Source organism: Phyllobates terribilis, unplaced genomic scaffold (genome assembly GCF_046119375.1).
Source record: "Phyllobates terribilis strain yellow unplaced genomic scaffold, ASM4611937v1 Scaffold_1__5_contigs__length_1240528914, whole genome shotgun sequence".
Taxonomy (NCBI): Eukaryota; Metazoa; Chordata; class Amphibia; order Anura; family Dendrobatidae; genus Phyllobates; species Phyllobates terribilis.
Genome location: NW_027362761.1, coordinates 203,121,265 through 203,135,702, shown reverse-complemented (window position 1 = coordinate 203,135,702; position 14,438 = coordinate 203,121,265). Strand labels below are relative to the sequence as shown.

Below are 14,438 nucleotides of genomic sequence, written 5' to 3'. Positions count from 1 at the left end.
TGTGTTTTGGCAATACCTGATTCAGTATGCCATGTACATCATGTGTAGTTTGTACTATTAGGGCATGGTCTAGTACTATTTCTGAGGCTTTTTCTACCAAAAGAGAGACAGCTGCTACTACTCTGACACATGATGGTGCAGCTTTGGTAACATTATCTAATTGAGCAGAATAGTATGCGACAGGTCTTTGTTTATTTTCATGTTTCTGTGTTAGTACTCCTGTAGCATGATTAGACATTTCCGCAGCCATTAATTGGAATGGTTTGGCGTAGTCTGGGATTCCCAAGGCCGGGGCTGACATGAGACCTTTCTTGAGGTCTTGAAAGGCTATGAGTGCTGATTCAGTTAACTGGAAAGGTTCGATTTTTAAACAATCATATAGAGGTTGCATAAGCTGACTAGCATGTATAACCCATTGTCTGCAGTGTGATACTATTCCCAAAAATGCTCTTAATGTTTTGTAGTTCTTGGGAGGAACAAGATCTCTAATGATTTTTAGTCTGTCGGCGGTGAGGTGCCGAATACCTTGTGAAATGCAGTGTCCTAGAAATACTACCGTAGTCATACAAAGTTGTACTTTTTTCTTGTTAACTTTACAGCCCATGTCTGCTAGAAATATTAACAACCTTATTGTGTTGCTGTTTGCGGACTCTTGAGCAGGGGCACATAACAATAGGTCATCAACATATTGGAGAATTACAACCTCATCCGTAGGTTTGAAATTTTGAAGAACTGATCTCATAGCTTCTGAGTACAAGGTAGGTGAATGTATCATACCCTGTGGTAATCTTGTCCATGCTAATTGTCTATTCTTAAATGTAAATGCAAACAGTTTGTAACAGTCTGGGTGTAATGGTACTGAAAAAAATGCATTTGATAAGTCTATGACAGAAAATACTCGTGCTGTTGCTGGGATCTGTGATAGCAACGTGTGTGGATTTGGCACAACAGGAGTAATAGGTTCCAAAATTTTATTTATCTCTCTTAAATCATGTACCATCCGGTATCTAGCAGCTGACCCCTCAGTAGATTTCTTTTTTACGGGGTACAACGGTGTATTGGCTGGTGACTTTACTTCTATCAGTACTCCAGTTTTTAGATAATCTTTTATCTGTTCTCCTATGGCGTGTTCTTGTTGGGCACTAATAGGATACTGTCTCAATTGGGGTAGTGTCACACCTGGAACAGGAGTGACTTTTACTGGAGCTATTGGCATTAGTCCTACATCGGTGTCATGTTGTGCCCATAATTTTTCTGGTACCTCAGAAAGATCTAAAATAATTTGGGTAGGGGCAGGATCTTTCTCATCCTCTAAGGCTTGGACTTTTACAATGTTTTCTAGAGACTCTTGGTCATCAGGCACCAAAATTTGGACTCTACCATCCTCCAAAAATTGGATATTCATTTCTGTCTGCTTTAATAGGTCTGTACCTAGAAGACAAGTAGGTGCCCCTTTGACAAAAAGAAATTTAGATAAAAATATTTTAGATCCTATCTTTGTTTCAAGGGGAATACTATATGGGAGTGGCCTGATTCCTCCATCATACCCTTCGGTATAGGTTACATCATCTGATAAACAATCAGCATTTGGTAAGGCGTCTTCATTGAGGACGGAGGAAGTTGCTCCGGTATCTATTAGAAAAGGGCATTGTTTTCCTGCTACTTTTACCTGAATTATTGGGCGCCTTCCAGTCAAAGTGGTTTGCATCACGTCTAGTCACTCGCTTGCTGCAGGAGCAGAAGCCTGTACTGTCTTTTCTTGTGATTCTCTTGGGACATAGGTACCATCTTCTATATCCCTGGCTTTTTTCCTGCATTCTCTAATCCAATGTCCTGGTTTCTTACAGTAGTGACATGGATTAGTTTTCTTATCCAAATTCCCTTTGTCATAGGTCTGATTTGATCTGTTGTTTTTATTGACCAGACTATTATTTGCTGCTACTCTGATGGGTTTGGATGCTGCCTCACGCATATCCATTTCTATCCCTAATAGTTTTTGTCTGACTATCTGGGGATCATCTAGGGTTCTCCAATCAGGAGTTGCAGCCTTGAACTTTTCCCTAAGTTTTGGGTTAAGATTCTCTATAAAAGTTTTTGTCATCAGTCGAATGACTCCTTCATTGGTAAGGTCCATTCCCTCGTCTCTGTAACTGTTTTCTACCGCTAAGTAGTATTCATCTACAGGCTGTCCTGACTTCTGGGAGACAGTTCCTGAAGTCCCTCTCATTCGTTGTTTAGTTCTCATAAACTCCATAAGTCTGATCATAAAATTCTGTCCTGACAGTGCGGTATTTGGATCCTCACCATCTACTGGTTGAGGTCTATGAGGTTCTATAACTGTCATCAATTCCTGATACAACCCTGGTGTCATTTTCATTCTACATAATTCTGTCCCATCTGACCATGTTCCATTATGGGTGTGTATTATCTGCTGTATGTACGTAGCAAATCTTAGTGGGCATTGTATTGGATCTGGTGCATTCTGAAGTAGGGACATTCCCTCAGCGGGGGTCCATGGAAAATATTGTCTAGTCTGATGGTATCTAGTTACTCTACGCGGTGGATTGCCACCATCTTCTTCTCTGTATGGTCGACTGAGGATACGCACTGGTGCCAACATATCATGTGGTCGTGGTGCTCCACATCCTGCACATGTGTCTCTCCAGTCTGGATTCTGGAGTCCACAGTTTGTACATGTCCATCCACCCGGACCCCGAAAATCAGGATACGGTGTGGGTTCTGACCTGGGCTGATATGGTGGTGCCAATGGGTTCATTTGTTTACTGTTTTCTGTTTGTACAATGGGACCCTGTCTGACTGGAGTTCTCCATAATCCATTGTCTTTATTAAAAGTCCAATGGTCTGTCTCTGCTGTTTTTGATAGTTCGACCATGGCCTCTACTTGTTCCTGCCATCCTTTGTCTCTTATCACTCCTGCTTTTCTAACCCGAATGTCCTCCCATAGTTTCCTGTTAAACCTGTCATGCCTTGCTACCTGAAAAGTTTTGCAAACTTTCCCTAAATTCTTAGTTGCTTCTACACCACACCTTTCTTTCACGATTGTATAGACATCTTGTTCATCATTTGTGGTCTTAGTCTGTTTGTTGCCCATTTTTCCTGACTATTCTTACCTTAGGAAGCTTTTTGGGTTAGATAAAATATATTCTATATTCTACCTTTCCTCGTTACCTATTCTGTCCTAAGGAGCCAGTATCTGAAACGGTTTCTCTGGACCGTTTTGTCTGAAGTGTAGAGTAATTCTAACACACATATATATGGCAACAAGGGCAAGACCAACAATACATAAAATGAACCATACAGTCTCCATTATATATCGTGTCCCTGGAGTATTATCATTACTTCCATGGGCTCATTCTGTCAATCTCTTATCCGTCAAAAAGGAGGACAAAGGTTCGGGAGTTAAGCGTGAGCGAAGGTTTCCCCGAAAGGACACAACCTTATGACTCAGTTAGGCAATCTCCGTAATACTTATGTCATCTACCTTAGTGCGGCTTATGAGGCTATTCCCGACATCCACATCTCTTTCATACCATCCGTTTCATAACCTTCTCTGACCTCTCCTTCGGCAGATCCTACAGTATATACATGAATGACCCGAGCTATAGGTATCCTTCTCTACTAGTTCCTCAATCCCAACACAAGATATGCATGAAATTTACGGACTATCGCAGAGCAGATGTAAGAGAACTAACAGTGTCTCTTACCTGGCCAGGTTTGTCATCTGCTGTTCCGATGTCCCAATCTCAGCGGTTACTCGTGCCGGTCGATGAACTTGAAGGAATACGCAGACCTCGGGTCCCTGTTTCGGGCGCCAGGAATTGTTAGGATCATTCAGCCATGGAGGGTCCTTGTTGGAGTCGGGGTATCCCCGTAACAAGAAATACACAGACACGTAGTGTATAATCAAGTACTGGGAAGCCCCTGAGCGCGTCTCCCTCTATGGGTGCTGTCCCTTTATTTATAATAATAATCATTTTTTTTTTTTTTTTTTTTTGTCAGACATGCGCAGTAAAATGCCTTTGTTTCACAGGCAGCGAAATGATGATTCATAACAGTGGAATGTTGATAAGAAAGTTTCATAAACAAAAAGTGATAATTAGTAGAAGCTTGCTGAGACAGCTAAAACAAGTTACAATCTAGTTTCTGGGCGTCAGTCCAAATGTCCAGATAAGGGAAGAATAACTTCATCTGTGTCTTACATCGTAGTCTTGCGTGAAGTACAACTCCCATCATCCTCTCAACGTGATAGATAGACATATGATAAGCTATATAGATAGATATGTGATAGATAGATATGTAGTAGATAGATATGAGATATACAGATAGATAGATAGATAGATAGATAGATAGACATATGATAAGCTAGATAGATAGATATGTGATAGATATGTAGTAGATAGATATGAGATAGATAGATAGATAGATAGACATATGATAAGCTAGATAGATAGATATGTGATAGATAGATATGTAGTAGATAGATATGAGATAGATAGATAGATAGATAGATAGATAGATAGATAGATAGATAGATAGATAGATAGATAGATAGACATATGATAAGCTAGATAGATAGATAGATAGACAGACAGACTGGTTGGCTTGGATATTTTAAATAAAATCTGTAGGTGACGTATGAGGAATAAGTGTGGATGAGTGATGTATGTCTGTCATATGATGAATTAAGCCAAGTAGGTCTCCTCCAGAAGATAGAATACGGCCTTTCTAGACTTGTCTATTGAAGATAGTCAATGTCTGATCCTTTAACAAGTCTTGTAACATGACTAAAGATGAAGATAGTCAATGTCTGATCCTTTAACAAGTCTTGTAACATGACTAAAGATAGGAGCCAAATCAGTTTCCTCCAAAAGAGACACCCATCTGCAGAGAGCTATGTCTCAGTTCTTGCCCCCATCAGTGCATAGAAGAGTACTGGCTAGCTAGGTAAGGGGACTGTGACATGATTATAGGGAGGTAATGGAAGATGTCAATAGTAAAGTGCTAAAAAAATAGAATAAATTATATTAAATCAAATTAAGGGGGAGAAGTAATGCTCTGTCTGTATCTTTGGAAGGTTCACTGGCGACAAGTATTCTGGGGCATTGGACTACAGTTCCTACTAGGACTACTTATCCTAAGAACAAAGCCAGGATTTGATGCATTTGACTGGCTTGGCATACAAGTACAGGTAGTATTTTTATGATTGTAAATTTATAATTCAACATACCCAGTTCATAAAAAATCTGTTAAAAAACTCTACTTAGCCACATGTTTTCCTCTATAGAGCCCAGCAACCTTTACAAAGACTGATCGCCTGTCTGGAGTCTGTAAGATACTGAGACAGATAACATTCAGTACATTAGTCAGGCTATAGCTGCTCATTTTTCTATCAGTTGTACTGCAGGGTTACTAAGGTTCACATATCATATTTAATAAAGCACTAAATAGGTTTAATAATTGCAACATGCCTGCTTGTTGGGGGTTTCCTGGAAGAAGCCGCTAAACAGGAGGACAACTTAAACATCCAAACTTATTTTTTAACACCATATAAATTACAAATATTATTGATTTTTTAGGATCTTTAAAGTGGATTTGATATGTAATAGTGAACATTTAATGCTCTTTAAGGGCATTATTTGTCCGATCCCATTTGCCTAGAGCATTTTTAATCCATACTTGATTCTGTTTTAATTAGTTCTTCAATGTGACTTTCTGTCATTCAATTCCAAATCCTATTGCTTCAGAAACATCAGTTACATTTCTGAGAAAATATTAATTCATAGGCTATTCCAGTAAGTGGAACACCTGATTAATTGTTTTAGCCTCCTTATATTCCTGGCAGGCAAAATATTATACTCAATCATAAGAAACGCATTTAAACAAGACTTTCAAGTTATACTTGTTTCTTATTGACTTACTTTAATTAAAGGATACTGAGTAGGTGTGACTAATTACAATGTGTTTTCAGACTTTATCTAAACTCATTTTTTCATTTCCTCTTTCAGTTGAGGACTTTTTTATTTATTTAATTTTTTTTTTCATTTCTTTATATATTTTAATCATTATAATGCTGAGAACACACAAAGCAGGTGAATAACTACAGGGAGTGTTACCGTAGAAGTCGCACCCATGCCATGGAGCCTGGGCTGCCCAAAAAGCTTCTTGGATGCTTAAGAATGGCATAAGGTAGATCAGGAGGCCTGTTAAAAATATCGTAGTCGGGCTCAGTAGTTATGTCTCAAAACGTGTTCTCGGCAAACTTTAGCCATAATGCCCTCCTCTCCCCACTGGAGAAAAGACTAAATAAAAAAAAACTAACATAGCTAGTATAGATGAGGGAACCTGTGCACAACAGTGCCCTTTTATGACATTATCATACTTGATGTGTGATATGAATGATTATGTTATGCTTGGACATCACGTTTATGCAGTAATGTGTTAATATTGCACAAAATGTATATTTCCCATATGAAAAAAAGTTAATCCTGACCTGCGATTTTTATTCCCGTATACTTTATTCATAATGGATCTTGAGCTTTTCTTTAAAAACATTTTGTACAAAAGTCATGGGAGGGACATTTGAAACTAAATTTGAGGGCATTTTCTACCGAAATGCCAAATATTAGACATATATTTGACATTACCATACAGAGAAGTATAGGACAATTAATTTTTATCGCAAATAGTATTAATTAAACCAAGAATGCACCTTTTAGGAAAAAAATATATAAAAAGAAGGTAAAGCAAACTTACTTCTGCCTAGCATTTAAAGGGATCTGTCAGCAGGATTTCACACCCCAAAAACATTTATATAGCGCTCTTTAAAGGGATCTGTCAGCAGGATTTCACACCCCAAAAACATTCATATTGCGCATGTAGCTCTTTTAAAGACAAGTTCAGCAATACTTTTATGTGGTCAATCTAGTCCTCCATGTCTAAGAAATCAGTGTTTCAATTCATATTTAAATAAGGCTGAAGAACTATTTGTAGATCTGACGCTCCGACTCTATTCCCCGAGTAGCGCCTCCTTCTCCTCCTTGACTGATGGCTCATTTGCCTGAAGTCACATGGCATAAAGGTTGTCAGTCAAGCGGGAGGAAGTGGTGCTGGGTTGGGTATAGAGCTGGAATGACAGAGGCTTCAGAACTACAAGCAGCTTTTCAGTCTCATTTGCATATACATTGAAACACTGATTTCTTGATAAGGGAGGAATGGAATAGGCATGTAAAGGAATTGCTGGACTTGTATTTGAAAGAGTTACATGACAGACAGGAGACTGGGCAGTAGATAGCAGAGGTACTGGAGGCTGCAAGGTAGGCAGGAGACCAGGAAGCAAATAGCATAAGTACTGGAGGCCACAGGCAGATAGGAGACCAGGAAGCAAATAGCAGAAGTATTGGAGGTCGCAGGCAGACAGGAGACTGGGAAGCTGATAGCAAAGGTACTGGAGACTGCAAGGTAGGCAGGAGACCAGGAAGCAAATAGCAGAAGTACTGGACGCCACAGGCAGATAGGAGACCAGGAAGCAAATAGCAGAAGTATTGGAGGCCGCAGGCAGACAGGAGACTTGGAAGCAGATAGCAGAGGTACTGGAGGCTGCAGGCAGACAGGACTTATGGACTCTAAAAGTTTTAATACCAAAACACAGGTGTGTGTCGTGGTAGACCTTATATAGGCCCAGGTAGACGATCATATGGGAGCACGCTGTGGAGCATAACATAGTTCAGTGGACTGGGGTGAGGGAAGCAAAACCCGACTCCAGGACAGGTGTGTAACAATAAATAGTTTGGGGTGTGAAATCCTGCTGATTCCCTTTAATGCGCTCAACTTTGTGTCTCAGGGTGGCGTCATCTTCTAATAGTGACAGGTACTACAAATGAGTATAAAAATCTTGATACAGAATTAAAAGATGAAGGAATTTAAAAAGCTACTTAATGAAATCATAGGATATTACATGGTGTTATTATTTGCACGCTGAATGGCACTGACAAGCAATATTATTTAGAAGAGTTCTCCGGTGAAAGCAAGTTATCGCAGGATAGCTGATAACTTATTAATCTTTGAGGCTCCGACTGCTGGGACATACACAAATCGGCAGAATTGGGAGCTTTTAACCCCCATTAGAATGGAGTGGCAGCGTGCATGCTCGACCATTGCTCTATTAATTCCCTATGGGGCTGCCGAGCGGTGTGCTCAGATGTTTCTGGAAGCCCCAAGAGAATAAACAGAGGAATGACTCCATTCTAATGAGGATAAAAGTTCCTTGTTCTGCCAATCAGTATGTGTCAGAGCGGTCGGACTTCACGATCATTGAGTTATTGTCTATCCCTGGATAGGTGATAATTAGTTTGCACCTGAGAACCACTTTAAGCATTTGAAAAAATACATAAATTGTATGAATGGTTTTGGAAGATACAATTTTCAGAGGCCAGTGCTTTACAAGTCATACCAACATCAGTAGGATTCTAAAGTAGCAGATAGTAATAGAAATGTAGTGGAGACCAGTTACTAAAATTGCATTAATTTCCTTTGTTTCAGACTTTCCTGGAATACTCAAATACTGGCTCAAAGTTTGTGTTTGGAGAAAAGTATGTTGACCACTTTTTTGCTTTTAAGGTGAGCCCTAAAGAAGATGATAAAATGTGCTCAAATAATTATTTGAGGTGCATATTCTGTACCACTAAATGCTCGCTGTCATCTCAGCTAGGCGGAAAAATACTGCACCAAAACAAACCAAAGAAGGACAGCGACAGCATATATTTATTTTATACCTTTACCCTAGATCAGGGGTGGGGAACCTTTTTTCTGCCGGGGACCATTTGGATATTTAGAGCTTCACTCGGGGTCCGTACAAAACGATCAACTTGAAAATTACCCCGCTATATTTGGTTAAACATTTAATTAACTCAGATAATGTGATGGCTGGAACTGCTTCTCTTTGGTGTGATGTTAGGTGGTATGGATGATGTTGCTACTCGTAACTGCTTTTACATTGGTCTGGAGCACTGGCTACTCTTTGTGCTGATGAATTTTGTAAAGAACTCACAGCAGTAAGTAGCACCAAACACAGATGTATATTACACTGCAGCTCTCTACACAGTGCAAAGTAGATCACTGCTCACATAACATTTATAGAACTCAAGCAGAGGGAGGTCTGCAGTATATACATCACATAGGATACACTGGGACTGCCGTAAACATCACACAGGAGACACCGAGACTGCTGCGTATACATCACAGAAGACATGGGGATGTGGCAAAATACATCACAGGAGACAGGGGGCTGTGGCAAATATATCACAGGAGACACTGTGGCTGGAGCACAGACACCACAGGTGACATGGGGCTGCAGCATAGACATCACAGGAGTGATGGGGCTGCAACATAGACATTACAGCAGACACTCTACTGTTGCAGTTTAGACATTCGGAGGATATTCTACCACTGCGGTCCCCAGGAATCTGCCTCGGGGGCTGGAGAAAAGATCATTGAATGGCCCTCAGGCTTCAGGTTCCCCACCCCTGCCCTAGATTATAAGTAACTTCAAGCATTATAATAAACAAACGACCTTTAGGTTTCTTATGTGTTACACGCACACCACTAGATTCAGATAGGACGAGACAGGTTTCATGAATTCTTAGGAATCCTGGGGGAACTGTTACTCAGGGCAACCATAGGCTGCAGCTTCTCTCAGGCACATTATATCAATTGCTGACCAGACACATCTGAGAAGAGTCTTTTTCAATAGTTTAACAGTGGAATTTAAGCTAAAGAACGGCTAGTGCAATTCAGGGATATTATAGCACAATCTTCATTACAGTACAGTCTGAGATTCTTGAGCAACCGGCTCCAGTAACAATACAGTAGTTTCTTCACAAGGCACAGTATTACAGTCTCTTCAGTAGCATAATTCAGCATAGATTAGATCTCTTAGCAGCATACTTCTATGCTTACAGAAACACAGGCTTTTCCTTCACAAGGACAAAATAGTACACAGCATTCTTTATCCTGCATGGAGATGGAAGAGGGGAGGGTTTGATGAGGGAGATGATCCCTGTGACACAATTCTTTCCAGTCCTTATCTTCCTGCCCAATAATACTCTGCACTGTTAGTTCATGGAGTTTATCTGACCTGTGTTTAGTTTCTCTCCTGATCTGAATCCTGTTCAGTTGCCTTCTGTCAGATACAGATAACATACTACCTGTCTCTTCGGCTTCAGCAAGACTACAATAACAAGTTCCCCACAATCCCCCTGGGGCTTTGCTAAAACACTCCCTGTCTCCTGTGACTGTGTTAACCCCTCTAGTTGCTGGATGCTTCTGAAGCACAACACTTCCTGTCTCTTGTGACTGTGTTAACGCTTATAGTTGCTGGATGCTTTTGAAGCAACAGCACTACTTCTGCATTTCACATATGGCTTCTAATATTCTATGTTCTGCATAGGGAAATTTTAAAAGACAATGAGCTGGAATTACCACTGATACCCTGAAATATAGGAATACTGAGCCTATTCAGGCACCTGAATCCTTTTCGCCTCTGTCAAGAATTGTATTAATCCTAAATGTCAGATTCAGGGCAAAGCAGTGGTACATCCATAGAAGTGCTACGTCAGAGATTCCAGGTGAAAGAAATTATGAAGTGACTCTTTTCTCTTGTATTACGCAGGTCCTACCAATTGTGATATTCTTCAGCACTGTCATGTCAATGCTTTACTACCTTGGTTTCATGCAGTGGCTAATTAAAAAGGTAAATATTCTTTTTGTTTTGCTTTTTATCTTTTGAGTGATGTTTCCCCTTACATGCTATAGATATAATGTCAATTTACAGTATAACTGAATAAATAGTCCTGATGAGAGGACAGAATCAAATTTTCTGAAATTTGTGGCTTCATGCAAATTTGAACACTTTGAGATTTGACTCGGGTTTTGCCAAAAAAAAAAAAACTTTCCTGGCACCATTTCCCAAGCTGTCGAAGCTTTGCTGAGCAGGGTAATGTTGTTTTGCATTGCCGTCCAAGCTTCCTCATAATGCCCTGCATCTGTGACCCCCATCTAAGGGGTCATTATACCTTGTTAATTGGCGGTCATTCAGAGATTAGCGTTCTCAATAAATCACAGGGTTAGTATGATTACAGCAATTCTAAACTTTGCCATACTTTCTGCTATTTTAGGAGTGAAAGAAATTCTGAAATTTGTAAGAGAAAAACCCTTTATTTCGCCATTTTATGAGACCAGTTGTAACGATGCCATCCCTCAGTACTGAGCTGTCTGTGCAGTGATTAACAGCTCAGTTGTCCTGTCTGGTTCAGGGGCGTGCTGAGCTGTCTTTGTGTTTTTATTGACATCTCAGCCATCCAATCTGAGACTGGGAGGTGCTGAGCTCTAGTCAAGTCAGTTGTTCCAGGTTCCCTTGATTGTTCAGCTATTTAACTGAGTTAGCAGTCACAGGTAGCTGTCAGCCGTAGCTTCAGCTAAGTGTGGCTGGTTTACTCTGTGCCTTGTATTTTGCTTGTTTATGTATCCCTGCCTGACCTTGAACCTCATTCTGACTATCCTTCTGTTTAACCCCTTTGCTCTGATCCGCTATCCTCCTGGTATTTTGACCTTGGACCGTTACCTGACTACGACTTTGTCTCTTACCTCTGTTTATGATATACTTTCTTGGCTATTGACCTTGGACTCCTCGACTATCCCGACCACGGTTTGTGGTGAGACAAGGTTCAACTCTGCTGTACTGTGTTTGTTATAACTTATAATCACACACAGCTCTGCAGCAGATTCCAGCACTATGAGAGGGCAACTGCTGCTGCATACAGTTATATGAAAAAGTTTGGGCACCCCTATTAATCTTAAGCTTAATGTTTTATAAAAATTGGTGTTTTTGCAACAGCTATTTCAGTTTGATATATGTAAGAACTGTTGGACACAGTAATGTTTCTGCCTTGAAATGAGGTTTATTGTACTAACAGAAAGTGTGCAATCTGCATTCAAACAAAATTTGACAGGTGCATAAGTATGGGCACCCTTATCATTTTTTGTTTTAAATACTCCTACCTACTTTTTACTGACTTACTAAAGCACTTTTTTGGTTTTGTAACCTCATTGAGCTTTGAACTTCATAGCCAGGTGTATGCAATCATGAGAAAAGCTACTTAAAGTGGCCACTTGCAAGTTGTTCTCCTGTTTGAATCTCCTCTGAAGAGTGGCATCATGGGCTCCTCAAAACAACTGTCAAATGATCTGAAAACAAAGATTATTCAACATAGTTGTTCAGGGGAAGGATACAAAAAGCTGTCTCAGAGATTTAACCTGTCAGTTTCCACTGTGAGGAACATAGTAAGGAAATGGAAGAACACAGGGACAGTTCTTGTTAAGGCCAGAAGTTGCAGGCCAAGAAAAACATCAGAAAGGCAGAGAAGAAGAATGGTGAGATCAGTCAAGGACAATCCTCAGACAACCTCCAGAGAGCTACAGCATCAACTTGCTGCAGATGGTGTCACTGTGCATCGGTCAACTATACAACGCACTTTGCACAAGGAGAAGCTGTATGGGAGAGTGATGCGAAAGAAGCCGATTCTGCAAGCACGCCACAAACAGAGTCGGCTGAGGTATGCAAAAGCACATTTGGAGAAGCCAATTTCTTTTTGGAAGAAGGTCCTGTGGACTGATGAAACCAAGATTGAGTTGTTTGGTCATACAAAAAGGCGTTATGCATGGCGTCAAAAAAACACAGCATTCCAAGAAAAACACTTGCTACCCACAGTAAAATTTGGTGGAGGTTCCATCATGCTTTGGGGCTGTGTGGCCAATACCGGCACCGGGAATCTTGTTAAAGTTGAGGGACGCATGGATTCCACTCAGTATCAGCAGATTCTTGACAATAATGTTCAAGAATCAGTGATAAAGTTGAAGTTACGCAGGGGATGGATCTTTCAGCAAGACAATGATCCAAAACACCGCTCCAAATCTACTCAGGCATTCATGCAGAGGAACAATTACAATGTTCTGGAATGGCCATCCCAGTCCCCAGACCTGAATATCATTGAACATCTGTGGGATCATTTGAAGAGGGCTGTCCATGCTCGGCGACCATCAAACTTAACTGAACTGGAATTGTTTTGTAAAGAGGAATGGTCAAAAATACCTTCATCCAGGATCCAGGAACTCATTAAAAGCTACAGGAAGCGACTAGAGGCTGTTATTTTTGCAAAAGGAGGATCTACTAAATATTAATGTCACTTTTCTGGTGAGATGCCCATACTTATGCACATGTCAAAATTTGTTTGAATGCAGATTGCACATTTTCTGTTAGTATAATAAACCTCATTTCAAGGCAGAAACATTACTGTGTCCAACAGTTATTACATATATCAAACAGAAATAGCTGTTGCAAAAACACCAATTTTTATAAAACAATAAGCTTAAGATTAATAGGGGTGCCCAAACTTTTTCATATAACTGTATGTTTGTAATGAGACAAAGTTTACTTCGGTTGTTCTGTGTAAGCTCTGTTGAACTGTGCTAGCTCTGATCTCACTGCACAGCTGTGTACGATTGAAGCAAAGCGTCAGTCATTACATGTCTCACACTGGTAACACCCCCTATCATTTAAAATAACCTCTTTGAGGCAGATTCTGACGAAGATCAGAGTCAAACACATAGATATTAACAGTTCATTTACATATAATAAAAATGTGGATTTCTGCGGAATAAGAAATCAGACGCAGATATCAAGGTATCACTTTATTAAGCTTCCTATGACCTACATGTCTGTATAGACAGCTTAGGAGGGTTGATCCTACCGACCGATTCCCTTTAAGTGGTTAAATTATTGATTAGAGCGCGTTTGGCCACAGCTGTGCCTGTCTAGTATGAGGCAGGATCAGCTAATAAGATGGCTGCATATATTCCTTATCGACCTTTGACAAAAATGTACATCATAGGTTATTAAGGAGTTAATTTACAAATAAGTATTTGTTTAAATATTGTTTTGATGTTGGAGCTAACTTCTTACATGGAGTAAGAACAGTAAAAAAAAGTCAATTGTCATATCTATATGGTAAAGGGAATCTGCATGTCCCTAAATGTTATTAACCTGCAGATATGGGGTTAATCTGCAGGCAAATAGCGGTCTAAATCCATACAGCCACCACACTGAAAGCACAGGTACCAGGAGGAAATTAACTTTATGCTTCCCGGAAGCCTCCAGCTTTCAGTCACAGAGGCGCGGCCGACGTGGCTTCAGTCACCGCTTAGTACATAGTGAGAGGTGGCTATAACCACCTCTGACACTGACTGATATCCGGCTCTACAGTGCATCAGTGCAGAGCCAGATGTCAGTCAGTCATGGGGCGTGGTAATAGCTGCCGCTCACTATGTACTGAGCGGTGAATGAAGCTGCGCCTATAACTGAAAGC

At 40.3% G+C, this 14,438-nt stretch overlaps 1 protein-coding gene across 1 annotated transcript in view; it reads left to right on the top strand.

Annotated features, from left to right (window-relative positions):
* The window catches only part of SLC28A3 (solute carrier family 28 member 3), a 136,570-nt gene that overhangs the window by 100,171 nt on the left and 21,961 nt on the right, over positions 1-14,438 (top strand). The window contains exons 7-9 of the mRNA XM_073670933.1: positions 5,096-5,209; positions 8,560-8,637; positions 10,688-10,768. Coding sequence (XP_073527034.1) covers positions 5,096-5,209; positions 8,560-8,637; positions 10,688-10,768 — 273 coding nt within the window. The remainder of the gene's footprint in view (positions 1-5,095; positions 5,210-8,559; positions 8,638-10,687; positions 10,769-14,438) is intronic.